The 17,299-nt window shown below is 40.1% G+C and overlaps 2 protein-coding genes and 1 long non-coding RNA gene across 6 annotated transcripts in view; 1 reads left to right on the top strand and 2 right to left on the bottom strand.

Moving 5' to 3' along the window:
- Nucleotides 1–2,049, bottom strand: part of TRIP4 (thyroid hormone receptor interactor 4) — a 68,212-nt gene extending 66,163 nt beyond the window's left edge. For 2 of the 4 annotated variants that reach the window (XM_029952020.1, XM_029952022.1), the window contains exon 1: nucleotides 1,894–2,045. In XM_029952020.1, coding sequence (XP_029807880.1) covers nucleotides 1,894–1,994 — 101 coding nt within the window. In that variant the 5' untranslated portion in view covers nucleotides 1,995–2,045. Of the gene's footprint in view, nucleotides 1–1,893 lie in introns of all 4 variants that reach the window. The other 2 variants (XM_029952021.1, XM_029952023.1) reach the window with 2 other exon arrangements.
- PCLAF (PCNA clamp associated factor) lies at nucleotides 1,726–16,398 on the top strand. The gene is made up of 5 exons (XM_029952037.1): nucleotides 1,726–2,219; nucleotides 7,714–8,200; nucleotides 8,517–8,597; nucleotides 10,763–10,925; nucleotides 15,397–16,398. The coding sequence occupies exons 2-5, from the start codon at nucleotides 7,771–7,773 to the stop codon at nucleotides 15,440–15,442; spliced, it is 720 nt and encodes a 239-aa protein (XP_029807897.1). The 5' UTR covers nucleotides 1,726–2,219; nucleotides 7,714–7,770; the 3' UTR covers nucleotides 15,443–16,398.
- Nucleotides 8,930–17,299, bottom strand: part of LOC115302034 — a 52,139-nt gene continuing 43,769 nt past the window's right edge. The window contains exon 4 of the long non-coding RNA XR_003913398.1: nucleotides 8,930–9,233. This is a non-coding gene — a long non-coding RNA (uncharacterized LOC115302034). The remainder of the gene's footprint in view (nucleotides 9,234–17,299) is intronic.

Below are 17,299 nucleotides of genomic sequence, written 5' to 3'. Positions count from 1 at the left end.
TCTATGAAAATTAGAATTTTCCTCATAACTTTGTAAGCAAACAAGATATAACTGGATACTAAGACGGCTGCATCTATCCATGCTGCACTGTTGAGTCATCAAAAATAGCTTCAATCTTTGTTTTTCTTTTTTTTTTCCAACTGAGTGACTTTTTTTGTTTGGCAAATGGTATAGTCACATTATCTCATGACAGCATTCCTCTGCTTTAAAAAAAATGTTTGAAAACTACTTAACCTTTGCCTTCAAACAAGGGCAAAGATAAGCCATATGATTTGGTAGTTTTTTTTTTTTAAGTCTATTCCGATGTTTAAAACAAAAATATTTAAAATAGGGCTTTCTTTTTTTTAATAATATTTTTAATTTACATTTGAGACAGAGAGAGACAGAGCATGAGCGGGGAAGGGCAGAGAGAGAGGGGTGGACCAGAATCAGAAGTAGGCTCCAGGGTCTGAGCTGTCAGCACAGAGCCTGACATGGGGCTGAAACCCATGAATGTGAGATCATGACCTCACCCAAAGTCGCAGGCCCAACCGACTGAGCCACCCAGGCACCCCAAAATAGGGTTTTCTTAACTCTCTCCTTGCTAACAAGTCTGTTTTCTCCCAAACTCATAAAGTTACCTTCTACACGAGATCATGACTTGAGCCCAAGTGGGATGCTTAACCAAATGAACCACCCAAACACTCCTGAAAACTTACTTCCTACACAAGTCCTAGAAACTGCAACTTAGGTCTCAGCATCAATGAAGAAGGAATCAAATCAATGAACCCTTTCAGGGCTCCTGGGGGGCTCAGTCCTTAAGGGTCTGACTCCTGATTTCCGTTCAGGTCTTGATCTCCTGGTTGGTGGGATCCAGCTCCGTGTCTGGCAAGGCTGACAGCAGGAAGCCTGCTTGTAATTCTCTCTCCCTCTCTTTCTGTAACCCCCTCCAATAAATAAATAAATAAACTTAAAATAAAAAACGCAACACTTTCAGGTTCCTTGATCAAGCCCAACTATTATAGAAGTTTCCCCCTCTGCCTAAACACTGCACTTCCACCTACCCACCCTTTAGTTTTCAAGTGAAAGTGAATTCCTGAAGTAAACCTTACAAGTTTCTCAAATCTTAGTGGGAATCCTTTCCTCCGTGTTCCCACAACACCCCAAAGTACCCCCACTCAGCACTCATCAACCAGGCAGAACCCAATGGTCTCAATAGCCTTTGTGGCCACCAATACCAGTTATGCAGTAGTGCAACAAACATGTTAAATCAATTGAAAGAAAAATACTAAATTACGTCACCATCTCCACTTTATAAGAATCAAAGTATTAAAGATAAACTGTACTAATTATTCAGTTTATAGATGAGGAAACTAAGGTACAAAGAGGGAAATCACGTGGCCCAAGAGTCCAAAAAAAAAAAAAAAAAAGTTGCCCAAGATTCTAATACTGGCAAATGACAACGGAAAATAGAACATGGGACTCCTCAGTCAGGAACTATTTGCACCTTACAACCGCCGCCTCCATTTAAAGTTCTGGTCCTGTTTAACACCACCCAAATCGGTCAAACTCAAAAGCTCAGAGTAAGTAATTTTTGGAAAGATAATTAGCTTTGGCCTTTTTCTCCAGAATCTATCAGGAAACTGGCTCCAGGGACAGTCTTACAGATCTAATAATCAGAGATCTGGCGTTTTTCTAAGAAAAAAAAGGCCCGACCGGCGGATTGTGGAGCCTGACACCTTATTTCAGAAGCTAAACTATAAAGCCGGGGGTTAAATTCGGCGCCTAGAGACCCACAGCAGCTCTTTTATATTTCTTCACTCGCATCAACTTTTTAGTCCTCCCCGCTTCCCCTTTCACTCAGCCAGTGCACATCCCAGGGCTCCTTCCCGCCTCGGACCCCAACGGTCTCACTGAATAATTTCCTCGCTGACATCCAGGCCGAAAGTTTTCCGTAACTGCTGGGTACACCAGCCCACCAGCTGCTCCCGAGACGCCGCCCCAGCCACCGCCATTTTTCCCAGCCGGAACCAGCTGGGCTCCAGCAGCTCCACGTCCTGCACTGGACTAGTCCCCTTCGCAACACCGACCTCGCTCGCGCGGGTTCCGCCAGCCTCCACGGCCCCTCGCGGTGGTACCGCCCCCAGCACAGATCCCTCCCACCCGCGCTGCCTTCGCCTTCCCGCTTCCCGGTGTTTACGCTGGTACCAGAGCTCATCTGCGCCTGATTTTTCCGCCTGGTAAGATGTAGGACTCGAGAATCGGGAATTCGGCTGAGAAGACAATGTTATTACCCATAAAAACTGTAGTTGAGGAAAAGATAAAACAAAACTCTGTAATCTGAGAGGCCAGCTTTTAACTTGTTTTGGTTTTGAGGCACCTGGGTAAGGTTTAGTGGGTTAAGCATGGGAATCAATACTCTCGGATCAGAATCTCGGAGTTCCTGCGATCTAGCTCTCTCTAGGGCCCTGCGCTGGCAGCTCGGGGCCTGTTTGGACTTCTCGCTCTCTGTGTCTCTGACCCTCCCCTGCTTGCACGCGCTCTAGCTCGCTCACGTCCTCTCTTTCTCTCGCTCTCAAAATAAACAAAACTTAAAAAATTTTTTAGTTTCTGTAAAACGCTTAAAATAGCACTTGCAAGCTAGAATAAGTGCTGTAAGGATTTGCTTTGATCGTCATGGTTTTATTAATTGTATGGTCCAATATTAGATTCAGGCTACTAGAACCTTTTTCTATGTAATTTTTTTGAGCTAGGTCCCTTGGTCTTTTCCCGAGGGCCAAAACAAATCAGGAAGCTCCAGGGGCGAAAACTTGTAATACAACGGTGGGGGAGGGGGGGACCAGCCCACGCACCCCAATCCGAAAGGTCCCTGAGTAGAGGGTTGGTAGGGGGTTGGTGTCTACGCAATATCTATAAGAAAGAAGACAGACAACGTGAATGGTGGTAAAGCCACACTTTACTAAGAAAGTCAGTGTCTTTTATGCCATGGGGATTACACATTTCTTTTTCTTTAATGATTACATAGTTTATCGTCCTTGAAAAAGTAAAAACATGTTCTGGGAAGTATCATTTTTTATCACAGAAGAGAGAACAGCCATGAGAACAGAAGTAAAAAAACAAGAATGAGGGACTCTGTCTCTCAAAGAATCTATTCTTCAAGGCCCTTTAGCAGCTATGTCTGGGCAAGACGCTTATCATACAAGGAGTTAATTTTAGATGGAGGATTGTGTTTGTCCCAACAGCAGGCAATGAGCTGGGAATAGAAATAATGTAAGGGAAAGCTGGTGCCACTAACTGACCAAAGTTGATTCAAAACTTAAAGGTATATGCCTTTTTGCTTTTGCAAAGCAATGAGAAAATCATAGACAGGTTAAACAGAAGCCACATGTGCAGCCCAGGAGGCCAAATGTTGTTTCACAGTCTTTGGACTTTTTCCACAACTTACCAAATAGTTCTCCGCCCCAGAGGCATAGCCATCAACGGTCACTTATATAGACTCTCCTGTGCCCCAGAGGCAGTGCCATCAACAGTCGGTCACTCTGCGGGAGGTTTTTTGGCCTACTAGGCCCCAACACAACTGGTGCTAGGATTTGGCTCTCAAGAACTTTGACACAAATTCTCTGTAGTGATTTTTTTTTAATTTATGTAATACTTTTTTTTTTTTTGCCAACATTGGTTTCTCTTTATTAAGTTTTGTATTAAATTCCAGTTACTTAACATACAGTAATATTAGTTTCTGATGTACAATGTAGTGATTTATACACGTTGGTATAACACCTGGTGCTCATCATAAGTGTATTCCTTAATCTCCATCACCTATTTAACCTATTTGCCCATACTGTAATGATTTTTAAAAAGTCAAAGGTATTTTAACCCAAGAGGACCAGACTGGAATGTGTTTCCCTACTCCACTCTTTTGGGACGATGGACTGAGGAAAATTTAGCCAGACTATTCTGGAGAGCTTAATGTCCTCTGATATATTTCATCATTAAATTTTTAAAAATATTTTCTTATGTTTTTATTTATTATTGAGACAGAAACAGAGCATGAGTAGGGAAGGGGCAGAGAGAGAGGGAGACACAGAATCTGAAGCAGGCTCCAGGCTCTGAGCTGTCAGCACAGAGCCCGATGTGGGACTAGAACCCAAGAACCGTGACATCATGACCTGAGCAGAATTTGGCCGCTTAACTGACTGAGCCACCCAGGTGCCCCAATAATTTTTTAAATATTTTTTTAAGTAACACTACACCCAGTGTGTGTGGATATGTAACTCACAATCCTGATATCTAGAGTCGTGCTCCACCAACTGAGCCCATATGGTGTCCTTATTAATAAATTTAATTGGCTGACTTTGTGTTACATTTATAGGTTCTTCATTCCCATTAAGCCATCAAGACTAAGCAATTACATTAACTGGATCCCGCTTCACCTTTTTATGCTAATGTTTTCATTGATATAAGTAATCGAAATCATATAAGTGTATTGATGTACTTTGGGTGTAAATTGTTATTAATGAAAAATATATGATTTTCTAGCTTAAAGAAACCCCAAATACTCTGTGAATGTTTTAATAGTGGATACTAATTTTGTTTCTTCATAAAAATCTTCTACATTTTCTGTATCTGTTCGGTCCCCATAATTTAAATGTTAACCTTTTATGGCTGCCTAGTGGCTCAGTCAGTTAAATGTCCGACTCTTGATTTCTGCTTAGGTCATGATCTCCAAGTTCCTGAGGCCAAGCCCTGCATTTGGCTTGCGCTGACAGTGAAAATCCTGCTTGGAATTCTTTTGCCCTCTCTCTCTGCCCCTTCCTTGCTAGCACACATGCTCTCTCTCTCTAAATAAGTAAATAAATAAACATTTTAAATGTTAACTTCTTGAAGACAGAGGCTATGACAAGATTTTTTTACAATAGGACTTGGTACATCATATAAATTATGATGAAATTATTAGGTCCTCAAGAAGAAGGGTATTCTGGGAGCACTTGGGTGGCTCAATTTAGTGTCCACCTTCGGCTTAGGTCATGATCCCATGGTTTGTGAGTGCAAGCCCTGCATTGGGGTTGCTGCTGTCAGCATGTCAGTACAGAGCCCACTTCGGATCTTCTGTGCTCCTCCCCTGCTCACGCTCTCTCAAAAAATAAGTCAAATATTAAAAATTTTTTAAAGAATATGGGGTGGGTAGGTGGGTCAATTGGTGAAGCATCCAACTTTGGCTCTGGTCACAAATTGGTGAGTTCTGGCGCTGTATCAGGCTCTGTGCTGACAGCTCAGAACCTGGGGCCTGCTTGGATTCTATCTTTCTTTCTCTGCTCCAACCCCACTCATACTCTGTCCCTCTCTCTCAAAAATAAACATTAAAAAAATTTTTTTAAAGAATAAAGGTTTTCTTGGGGTGCCTGGGTGGCTCAGTCAGTTAAGCATCCAATTTCAGTTCATGTCATAATCTCACAGTTTGTGAGTTCGAGCCCCGCATGGAGCTCTGTGCTGACAGCTCAGAGTCTGGAGCCTCCTTCAGATTCTATGTCTCCCCTTTTCTCTGTCCCTCCCCGCTCATGCTCTGTCTCTCTCTGTCTCTCAATAATAAATAAAAATGTTTAAACAAAAAGAATAAAGGTATTTTTATATAAAGCATATGTTAATGACTAATCTCTGATTTGTAATATATGTGATATAATGCAATGCCATTTACAGTCATTATCATTTATTTTTTACATTTTTTTTAATGTTTGTTTATTTTTGAGAGAGACTGAGCACAAGTGGGCGAGGGCAGAGAGAGAGAGAAAGAGAGGGAGATACAGAATCTGAAGCAGACTCCAGGCTCTGTCAGCACAGAACCCAAGGAGGGGCCACAACTCACAAACACAGAGATCATGACCTGAGCCAAAGTGAAGTCGGATGCTTAACCAACTGAGCCACCCAGGTGCCCCCATTCTGCCTGACCAAAGCAAGCACATCTATTTAACATGACTTAAAGATATTTTTTTGTATAAATTTAGGCAGCTATTTCATACAAATGTACTACAACTATTTTTAATGCCCTAGGCCTTTGAAATTTTCAAATTCACACCACAGAATTCTCTGTATTTTATTTAAATAAAGGAGAAGCACTTCCTCAAAGCAAACATTTAAATTAAGAACTTTTGTGGGGTGCCTGAGTGGCTGAGTTGGTTAAACTTCCAACTTCAGCTCAGGTCATGATCTTGCAGTTGGTGAGTTCCAACCCTGCATAGGGCTCTGTGCTGAGAGCTGGGAGCCTGGGGTCTGCTTTGGATTCTGTGTCTCCCTCTCTCTGCCCCGCCCCCCCGCTCACATTCTGTGTGTGTGTGTGTGTCTCTCTCAAAAATAAAGTCGGTTAAGCCTCCGACGTCAGCTCAGGTCAGATATCATGTTCGTGGGTTGGAGCCCCGCGTCGGGCTCTGTGCTGACAGCTAGCTCAGAGCCTGGAGCCTGCTTCCTGTTCTGTGTCTCCTTCTCTCTCTGCCCCTCCCCCTCTCAGGCTCTGTCTCTCTGTATCAAAAATAAATAAAAACATTAAAAAAAATAATAAACATTAAAAAACTTTTTAAAAGAATTTTTGCTAGATATCATTGGTTGTTTTCTAATTTTTTACCTTAATATGTTTTCTTCCCTGTAATTAAAAGACAAACATACAAACATAGCTATGGTAATAAACTGCTCATGTGTGCCGAGGTATATTTGCAATTATTTCTGGCCACTTACTTGGCATGTGAACCAGAAGGAAGACCAGCAGATTCTCTATGCTGTCCTAATCTCTGCAGGGACCTGGGGTAGGAGTTTGAATTAAGTAATTCAGGCCTTTGTAGAAGAAGCCACTTTAACTGAAAAGGAAATAATGTGCATTGAAGAATCGACTATGTATTGAGACGGTTGTGATGACAAAGAAGAAAGGAATATCCTGGGGCTTGTTGACTTTTCTGGTAGGAATTCTAAGGTAGTCTTAGACTCCAAGGTTTAGACAAAGCTACAGGTTATTTCTAATACATTTCCTGCTGTTATAATGTGTAATTAATTAATGGAATTATAATATGATTAGTATAATTTTAATATAATATATAATTTCAACTATTGTCTAGGTCTTTTATTTCTTAGATTCTTTAATTCTAAAACAAAAGTAGTTGCTGATTCTGTTGAAATACTGAGTAGCCTATTTTTGAAAGTTCAAGCATAATTTATTGGAGAGAATTAACGCAGTGCATACATTTTCAGGATTGCCTTTCAAGTGAGCATTTAACAATATACATCCCAAGGCAAGCTCATCTGATCATGTTTTATGCATGGTTTTCAGAGAGTAAAAATCACTCTCCTGGGGTATTGTGAGTAATTAGAAGATAGGCATAGGGATAGAAAATAGTTGTGAGTTCCTATTCTAGATTTATAATCACTGTGTACCAGGGATGTACCCTTAGCACATTTGGCATATTTTTAGGGAACTCAGAGACCACATAGATCTCGGGAAGACCTATCATTAATTTGTTCCTGTGTGTGTGTGTGTGTGTGTGTGTGTGTGTGTGTGTGTACAATTTACTCAGTTTTTTCTTTAGTTAAACACCATACTAACTAAAAACGTAGAAAAGCCTTGTAAATACCTTCTTTTTGAAACATTTCATATAATTGGTTTGTTATCGGCCCTGAAGAAAAGGTTGGTCTGAAGATTTTATTTTTAAGTTCTTTATTTTGATTTGCATTTTTAAAAAATCCGCTTCATTTCAGATTTCTCTTCCTGGAGTCAGTTACGATGGATTTCACCCTGTAGAAACTTTTGAAGAAATGAAATTCGCTGTTTTTCCTGGGTCTTTTGTTCCAAGCACACCTATTTCCCAACTCAGAATCTTAGCACTGACTCTTGGGGCACCCCGAAAAACCGCCTTGGCACCTCCCACTTGGGGCGGGCACGAATCACAAGCTACTGCAAAGTTGATGGACGGGATGGGACTGAGCCAAGCCTTGCTGCTGTCATCGCTGGACATTGGCGATTGGTTGTGGGGGGACGGCGCGGAACCAATGGGAGGCGCTTCCCCTGAGAATCCGTGGAGCGCGCGGGAAAGAGACCAATATAAACTGTGGCGGGAGATTCGTTTCTGGATCCTTGCGCAGTTAAAACACCCTCGGCTGGAGAGTCGGTTGATTGCTCTCATCTCCTCGCGTTTGAACATGGTGCGGACTAAAGCGGACAGTGTCCCAGGCACCTACAGAAAAGGTGAGGAGGTAGAGCAAGGCAGTGGGGGGTAGGGGGGGGTTCTCCGGCTAGCCCCGCTGTGGGCGGGAGAGGCCAGGGCTCCCCACAGCCCTGTGAGCCAAAAAGGTCCAAACGTTCAGGAAGCAGCGGCCTGGCCTCTTTACCAGAAAGGAGGAGCGGCGCGGGCAGGGGATGGTTGGCCTGCTGTTCTGTATTGCGGGGCTCTCCTCTCCAGGCGGTGGGGTCGGGTCGGGGACCGTGGTGAGAACGTGGCACTGAGACTCGGTGTCGCAATCTTACAGCCCTGTTTTGAACGCCTCCTTTCCTCTCTCCGCAGTGGTGGCTTCTCGAGCCCCCAGGAAGGTGCTTGGTTCCTCCACCTCTGCCACTAATTCCGCGTCACTTTCGTCAAGGAAAGGTAAAAAGCGCCCCTGCAACTCCTGGAGGAACCTTCTCCAAAGGGGATCAGGCTGGGCTCCGTGGTTCTGACCTGCAAGCCCCTTGACCCACCTTGGAATTTATTTTCTGAGATTCTCACACGGCGACGGGGCCTTGGCCACTGGACGGTTTGGGGTAAAGGTGGGGGTCATGAAAAGAATCTCAGACTTCGGGGTTAGAGACGGTCGCCGTTTATCTTCAAACCTATTTTTCTTTTCTAGTTTACCTTTATTTTTAATACTGACAGATGGCCTTTTCTTATAAGAGGCTATTTAAGCTCCCTTTTACTAGATTAAGAATTAGGACCATAGTTGACCGTGCTAATCAAGTTGTCTGCTTAGCTAAACGTTTCTGTTTTCATTTCTGCATGTATTTTTGTTTGTTTTTTAGCATGGTGTGTGTGTGTGTGTGTGTGTGTGTGTGTGTGTGTGTGGTGTTTCCCAATTGTGCAGCTCCTGGTACCGCCTTTGGGACATTAGGAGGGAAAACTTGGCCCAATGAAATAGCTTCACACTGCTCCTTCTGTGCAAGAGGAGGTTGAGAGAATACCGTGCCATCTGGTGCCTCATTCCTTTCCTAGGAAGGCGAGCAGTTAGGAAGATTAATTCCACAAAGCCTGGTTAAGAACATACAAGAAAGCACTGTGAAGTTTATTAAGTTAACTTAAACTTCCCCCTGTTCCAAATATTTCATTAGAAATGATTTACTAAACATATATGTACTAATTTGCTGTCTTTAGATATAAAGGAGCTGTAGATCAAAAGTTTAAAGGTGATGAATTTATTGAGAATATTCCATACCTGTACCATTAAATCCCAGTTAGGGCTACATCCCGTTGTTTGGTCCACTGAGCACCAGAGTCAGCTGAATAGGCCCTTAATGAACATATGTTAGCCAGACACAGCCCTTAAGGCATTTTAATGATCTGTAGTATTTTCTTGTTCATTTATTTATTTATTTTAGAGAGAGAGAGCAGAGGAGGGGCAGAGGGAGAAGGAGAGGGAGAATCTCAAGCACACTCCAAGCTGTCAGCGCAGAGCCAGGCACAGGGATCAGACTCACAAACCCAGAGATCATGGCCTGAGCCAAAATCAAGAGTCAGACTCTTAATCAACTGAGCCACCTAGGCACCCTTTTTAAGTTTTCTTTAACAGGTAGAGTTTGAGACAGATGTGTTTAAAGTAAAAGATCTATGTAGTGACTCAGGAATTTGCTCATCTTGCTATTCTACCCACTGCTTCATTAAGAGGCAGAAATTTTTCCTCTATATTATTGTTTTAAAATAATCAGGAATTGGGGCACCTGGTTGGCTTAGTTGGTAGAGCATGTGATTGTTTATCTCAGGGTCACGAGTTCAAGCCCTACATTGGGAGTAGAACTTACTTCAGAAAAAATCAGGACTTGGATTTACCTTATGAACTGAAAAGGAGCCAAGAGCTTTGAAAAGTGAAACCTAATTTTGTGGCAACTTTCATTCACATTGCTGTATATTTGTTTTGCCTTTCACAGGTGCTTTAACTAAATGACTTTGTTAAGTAATATTTTGGTGGTTTACACTACACAGTGCTACCTCATAGTAGGAAAAAATGTATCATGCTTTATTTTTTTAACTTGTTTTTATTTTTGAGAGAGAATGAGAGACAGAGCACGAGTGGGGAAGGAGGAGAGAGAGGCAAACAGAATCCAAAGCGGGCTCCAGGCTCAGTGTGACAGCTCAGAGCCTGACACAACACAGAGCCTGATATGGGGCTCAAACTCACAAACTATGAGATCATGACCTGAGCTGAAGTCAGACGCTTAACCGACTGAGCCACCCAGGTGCCCCTGTCATGTTTTAACGTGACAATGCATAAGACTATTTGAATAGTTCTGCTTGTGGATAAATTATGAAAAATATATTCCAGTTGTAAAAATTGTGTTAATTTTATTTTTCTAGGATAAAAGATTAATAAAATATACATTATATTATGATAATGTATAATATACTATTGACTAGATGCAGCTTTATCGTCTCACATTTTCTAATTATTGTAAGATGAACGTCATACCATATACTCTTTAAATTTGATGTTAAAGAATTGTTTCCCTTTTAAGGAATGGCAGTTGTTTCCTTAGTTCTGACTTCCATCTGTTTATATTTTATAGTTGAAAATAAGTATGCAGGAGGGAATCCAGTTTGTGTGCGCCCAACTCCCAAGTGGCAAAAAGGAATCGGAGAATTCTTCATGCTGTCCCCTAAAGATTCTGACAAAGAGAATCGGATGCCTGAGGAGGCAGGAAGCAGTGGCTTAGGAAAAGCAAAAAGAAAGTAAGTTTTACATTCTGGAATATAAAGAAAATACTTATATTCTTAAAAATTTTTTTAAATGTTTTATTTGTTTTTGAGAGAGAGAGAGAGAGAGAGAGAGAGAGCGAGCGCATGAGCTGGGGAGGGGCAGGGAGAGAGGGAGACACAGTATCCGAAGCAGGCTCCAGGCTCTGAGCTGTCAGCACAGAGTCTGACATAAGGCTCAAACTCACAAACCTTGAGATCATAACTTTAGCTGAAGTTGGATGCTTAACAGACTGAGCCGCCCAGGTGCCCAAAAATACTTGTATTCTTGAAAATAAAAGACAAGTGGGAATTGAGTAACTTTAAAGTTTCTCCTTGAACAGATAAGAAAACACAAACCAGAGGTTTTTTCAAACTGTACTACTCTCCTATTCTAAGTCACTTCCAAATTTCAAACATTAGTGAAAGGTATTATTTTTAATCATTTCAGTCAAAGAGGATCAGTTCCCAAGCAGATGATAAGTGCTAGGTTATTAACTATGAACTTCTTGTCTTTATTCTTTAATTTTTTACTATTTTTTATAATTTTTTTCATAAAAGCAATTTCTGTGTTGGTTTATCTAGCATCAATTCTATTATGTCCACACCTCAAAAGACTACTAGTTCAGCGTCCACAAGAAATAAATAACCAATGCAGGAAAGTTGGAAGATCTAGAAATCCCCATCATTTAGAAAATCACAACTAAGACCATGGTGTATTTTCTTTCCAACTTCTCCAAGAATACATAAAAATACTTCAAAAATAAAACAAGTTGGGAATAAAACTGCATGCATGCAGAGATGAATGTATACATTTTTTAAAAAGATTATTAAATCATGCTTTTTATTTATTAAAAATTTTTTTTAAATGTTTTATTTATTTTTTATACAGATGAGACAGAGCATGAAGTGGGGGGGGGTCAGAGAGAGGGAGACACAGAATCTGAAACAGGCTCCAGGCTCTGAGCTGTCAGCACAGAGCCCGACGTGGGGCTCGCACCCACGAACGTGAGATCTGACCTGAGCCAAAGTCGGAGGCTTAACCGAGACTAAGCCACCCAGGCGCCCCTAAATCATGCTTTTTAAGCTTTTAACGTCAGGAATATGCTCATGATAGATGTTAAGCAAAAATTCTGCACTCAAAACATACCAAGTATCAGTAGCGATTATTTCTGGGTAATGCTCATTCACTGCTACCAACTTTCAACAACAAACGTACTTTTAAGAATCAGGACAAAAATAATGCCACATGAAAAAAAAGGCAAAGGAAAGCTGCTTTTTAAAAAAAATAGACTTGTAAGCAATAGGATCTAGGCTTTTTAAGTAATTTTGAAAAATTGTGATTCAAAAACAAATTATGTGACTGGAAGTGTTGGGAATGGTGAGCATCGGTGACCAGATGGTGCCATTCACTGTCATTGTGATGCCCTCTGATTTAAGACCCTTCTAGCTATCTCTCCTGTACCAGCCTGGAGCCTGTGATCCTCCAGCACACCAAGCAGCAAGTCTGACCTGGGACACAGGGCACCAACATGGACAAGGGAATGGTGGCCAGGCTCAGTCTAGGGCTGCTGCTTCTGGCACTGTTCTATCAACACAGATTTATTCACGTGTTCTTTTAACCAGAACACCAGGTCCTCTGAGCCTATAACGTCCACCTGCACCCTGCGGTTAGCAGCCATCCTTGCTTGCCCTTCTATATCTCTCCTGTTAAACAGACCCAGGCCAAGGAACAAATATATATTGTTCACCAGTGCATACTCTAAAGCCAAATCCATATGTGACCAGAAGTCCAATGTGACAAAGAAAACACAGGTCTTCATCAGATCTACTCATTCCACTCTTTATTAACAAAGAAAATATGAGTCCCCAATTGGACTGACTTACAGAGCATCTGAGAGATTTGACTAGAAAACAAATGCCAATATTAAATCTGCTGAGAGTTTCACATACAAGACTGAGGAGAGGGGCGCCTGGGTGGCTCAGTCGGTTAAGCGTCCGGCTTCGGCTCAGGTCATGATCTCACAGTTCATGGGTTCAAGCCCCACATCAGGCTCTGTGCTGACAGCTAGCTCAGAGCCTGGAGCCTGCTTCAGAGTCTGTGTCTCCCTCTCTCTGACCCTCCCCTGCTTGAGCTGTCTCTCTCTGCCTCTCAAAAATAAGTAAAAGACATTAAAAAAAAAAAGACTGAGGAGAGAGAGAGACACTGAAAATTAATAATGTGACTACGGGCACAGGTCATGACTTCCGCTCAGGTCATGATCTCACTGTCTGTGAGTTCAAACTCCATGTCTGGCTCTGTGCTGACAGCTCAGAGGCTGGAGCCTGCTTTGGATTCTGTGTCTTCGTCTCTTTCTATCCCTCCCCTGCTTACGCTCTGTCTCTCTCTCTCAAAAATGAAAATATTAAAAAAAAATTTTTTTTAAGAAATAGACACTCCATGAAATTTTTGGTTCACATATTCACACACTGATGCTTAAGTGTTACAGTATCCAGTATAGCCATAATAGCCTTAAGAAGTGTTAAATCAGGTTAAACCATTTAACCATTTCTTTTTTTTTTAATTCATTCATTCATTCATTCATTTAGAGAGAGTGAGTGGAGAATGGGCAGAGAGAGAGGGAGAGAGAAAATCCCAAGCAGGCTCCATGGGGATCAGCGTGGGGCTTGTTATTACAGACCATGAGATCCTGACCTGAGTTGAAATCAAGAGTTGGCTGCTTAACTGACTAATCCCCCAGGCACTCTAGATTTTTTTTTAAGTAATCTACACCCAGCATGGGGCTCAGAGATCTACCATCCTGAGATCAAGAGTCGCATGCTCCACCTACTGAACCAGCCAGGCACCCCTTTTTGGCAGTCTTTACACCAACATGGGGCTCAATCTTACAACCCTAAAGTCACGAGTTGTATGCTCTTCTGACTGAACCAGTCAGGCACCCCTGTTACAAGATTTTAAAAGGAATGTCAAACTCTGGATCAGTAACTAAAATTTGGATTTTAATAGTCTTGCTTTCATGATCCCGTAAGTTTATTCTAGTTCCCTGTCACTGTCAAGCACCTTGTTCTTTCTCATTCTGATATGGCAGGCTAATAGTCAATATTAGTACTAGAATATATTACGACCCTCTTGAATTATTTGTGACTTCTAAGGAAACAAAATATTTGGCAATGTAGCCAAATGTGACTATAACATTGATCATTGTAACAATAAAACCTATATTATAGGCTTTCAATTATATGGAGAAAGATTATACATATATTCTCATGAAGAACTTTGATCCATGGTGTAATAAAATTTGTGACATAAAACTAAGTAATAGAGGTTTGTATTATTCCTTTAGGCCCCTTTCTTAGATTTGTCTTTGTTTAGGAGAGTTGTAATTATCTCCTTATTGATAGTAAATCAGTAGATTTACTTTTGATAGTAGATAATTACAAGTTTATCAGAAGTTCTCCTGTAAACTCCCTAATTAATAATCTGAAACATGGCTACTCCTACAGCTTTATTTTTCTCACAAAGGCAGGGTAAAACTCACTTCAGTTGCATGAGGGATGGCGGGAGAGTCAGAATGAAGAAAGACTATCTACTTAAAACCTTGAATAGAAAGAACTATGATACATAAAGCACAGCAGGTCCTTGCAAAAAGTATACTTGGTTCATGATAGTGTTCATTTGTTAACTTGATTTAACTTCCAAGAAAATACAGTAAGACCTATTGGTAATCTAATAGTAGGTAAGTCAGTGAGAGTCTCATACCAATTAGAATACCTTTGTTTTCATTTCCTTCTTTCACTACCTAGCTCTATGACCATTTAGGCTTATGGGATCTAATTTGAAAACTCCTTTTTTTCAGAATAGATCCCAGAGATCTTCGTCAGCTCTAAAAAAATTCTGATTTATGGTTAAGTTTTTACTTGACTTTTCTCTATATAAAAAGTGTAATGAGTACAAAATGGCTTGGGGATAATTAAATTATTTTTCAAAAGCAACTACCATATGAAAACTTAACCAGTTTTGAGGTTTTTCCAATTAGGTAATATGTTTATATGGTTCGAAAGGGTATACAGTCAAATATGACAACTTGGTATGTTTTCTCTGCTCAAATGGATTGCTTAATTTTATGGATTTTTATTATCACATAGTCCTTGCTCTATGAAGGATTATACTGTTTATTAATCCAGTTAACTTGTTGAAAGAAGATGCTATAGAATTAAGAGATTCCATTTTTAATAAAAATGACAATATATCCTAAAGGAGGAACACCAATTTGACAAATTAATGGGCAAAATATTTTGTTGGAATTTGTAGGTGTTTGTCAACTAATGAGTTTAATTTTCTCTCATTTCTATTCCCTTGACGAGACCCATTGCACAATTAAGCTTCATGATTTATATAGGTTGATAACTATTTTTTTTAAACAGTTGATACTCAGGTGACTACTGAAGTTCTCTGTTCTTTTCACAGAGCATGTCCTTTGCCACCTGATCACACAGAAGACGAAAAAGAATAGAACTGTCTTAATTCATCCTTGACTAGTATCTCTGGTTTATTATCCTAGGATGTAAATTTGCATAAATGTATTTGTTCCAATTAGCCTTGCTGAATAGGCATTTAATTTAAAAAATGAGGCTTTAGTCACTCAAAAGCAAGTGATTATGATGTTGGAGAATTTGTAAGATTCATTACGGTTACTTACCTTAGTATTCAATATAATGCAGTATTTCATTTCTTTTACCCTGTTATTAAACTTGTTCTTGCTAAAAATTAATCATTGCTGGGGTTCTAATTACAAATTTGCTGTATTTGAGATTTCCTTAGAGCTTTATACAGCTGCCATTTTTATTGGCATTTGATTATTGGAATGGTGCCATATTTTTGTTCCTTTTATTTGCTTTAAGAAGCAGAGTTAGATTTTTGCACATTAAAAAAAATTCAGTATTAAGTAAACTGAACATATACCCTTTTTAAGAAAGAGGGCCAAAGATGCAATGTGGAAGAAATTTGGATGGCTATACATCTTCTCCTTAAGGGCAATTTGGCCTGAGGATTGAAACAGTTGAGAAAGCTTCTAACAACAACAAAACAGATAAACTAAGAATTTTTGAATTAGACAGGAAGATTTCATAGACTACACTAAAAGAGAAATTTTCCTAGAAATTAATTTGATTCAGTGTCAAAAAATACAACCTTTTGGGCCTATACTTTTCAAGTTGGAAATCAATAAAACATAAAAGGCAAATCATGCCATAAATCCAGAGATATATCTGGAGTCCTTAGAGCTACCATTATATATTTTAAGATAACCAGGGGGTATAATTGAAGACATGGGTATACTATAACTTAGTAACTGATAAATTTTGCTTCCTCATCACACTTTTTGCTTCCTGATATTCTGTTGTCAAAGTTTACTATGTTTTAACAAGTATGTTCTTCATTTTTAATAAATGAATACTTATTTTCACAATAGATTATCCATTTGTGTGCTTCCTAACATTATACACTATTAGATATTTCTGTTTCTTTCCTTCCAAATACAAATCAGTGCGTTGATCTGATTTTATCAACTTCCAAACTAAGTGGTGGGAGAGGTGGGAGAGATCCTCACTGAAACAAAACTTCACTGAACAAGACCTCATCTTGTTCAACCAAAGACAGTTACATCCGTTCATTAGGTGAACTGTTTTATTAGTTGGCAACTCTAATTATGAAAAATGTTAGGAGTTAAAAACTACAATTTCTCTAACCCCCTTCTCTTATTCTTGGCTTTGTCCTTGAAATAACTCATAACAACTTATTCCTTCCATATTCCAACCTTTAGGTATTTCAAGATAGCTGTCACATCTTTAGCCTTTAGCCTTCTCTTCCTGAGGTTAACCATTCTATTGTTTATGTCACATGTATCTTAAGTGCATCTTTGTGTTAGGAGCTTTCTTTTGTGTTATATATTGCTTAGATATTTAAGTGGTAAATTGGGGCTACATTTCTTCTAACTGATCCCAAGCATTCACTAACTGTTAGACTCTAGTTTTGGTATCATTTATATTTGGAGATGCCAATGAACTCTAGAATATTTAAATATTAATTAAGAATACTTATATATTAATTATTGAGTAACAAAGTGTTCATTTAAAAAATTTTTTTAATATATATATTTTTTTCATGTTTGTTTATTTTTGAGTGAGAGAGAAACAGAGTGCAAGTAGGGAAGTGGCAGAGAGAGAGGGAGACACAGAATCCGAAGCAGGCTCCAGGCTCAGAGCTGTCAGCACAGAGCCCGACGCAGGGCTCAAACCCACAAACTGTGAGATCATGACCTGAGCAGAAGTCAGACACTTAACCGACTGAGCCACTCAGGTGCCCCTAAAAA

Source organism: Suricata suricatta, chromosome 9 (genome assembly GCF_006229205.1).
Source record: "Suricata suricatta isolate VVHF042 chromosome 9, meerkat_22Aug2017_6uvM2_HiC, whole genome shotgun sequence".
Lineage (NCBI taxonomy): Eukaryota > Metazoa > Chordata > Mammalia > Carnivora > Herpestidae > Suricata > Suricata suricatta.
Note: the sequence above shows the minus strand (reverse complement) of the source record. Positions and strands in the feature narration are given on the sequence as shown.

Coding starts and splice junctions, on each gene's coding strand:
- PCLAF (XM_029952037.1), top strand. CDS start 7,771: ATGAAATTCGCTGTTTTTCCTGGGTCTTTTGTTCCAAGCACACCTATT. Junction 8,201..8,516: donor CCCAGGCACCTACAGAAAAG/GTGAGGAGGTAG, acceptor CTCTCTCCGCAG/TGGTGGCTTCTCGAGCCCCC. Junction 10,926..15,396: donor TTAGGAAAAGCAAAAAGAAA/GTAAGTTTTACA, acceptor TTCTTTTCACAG/AGCATGTCCTTTGCCACCTG.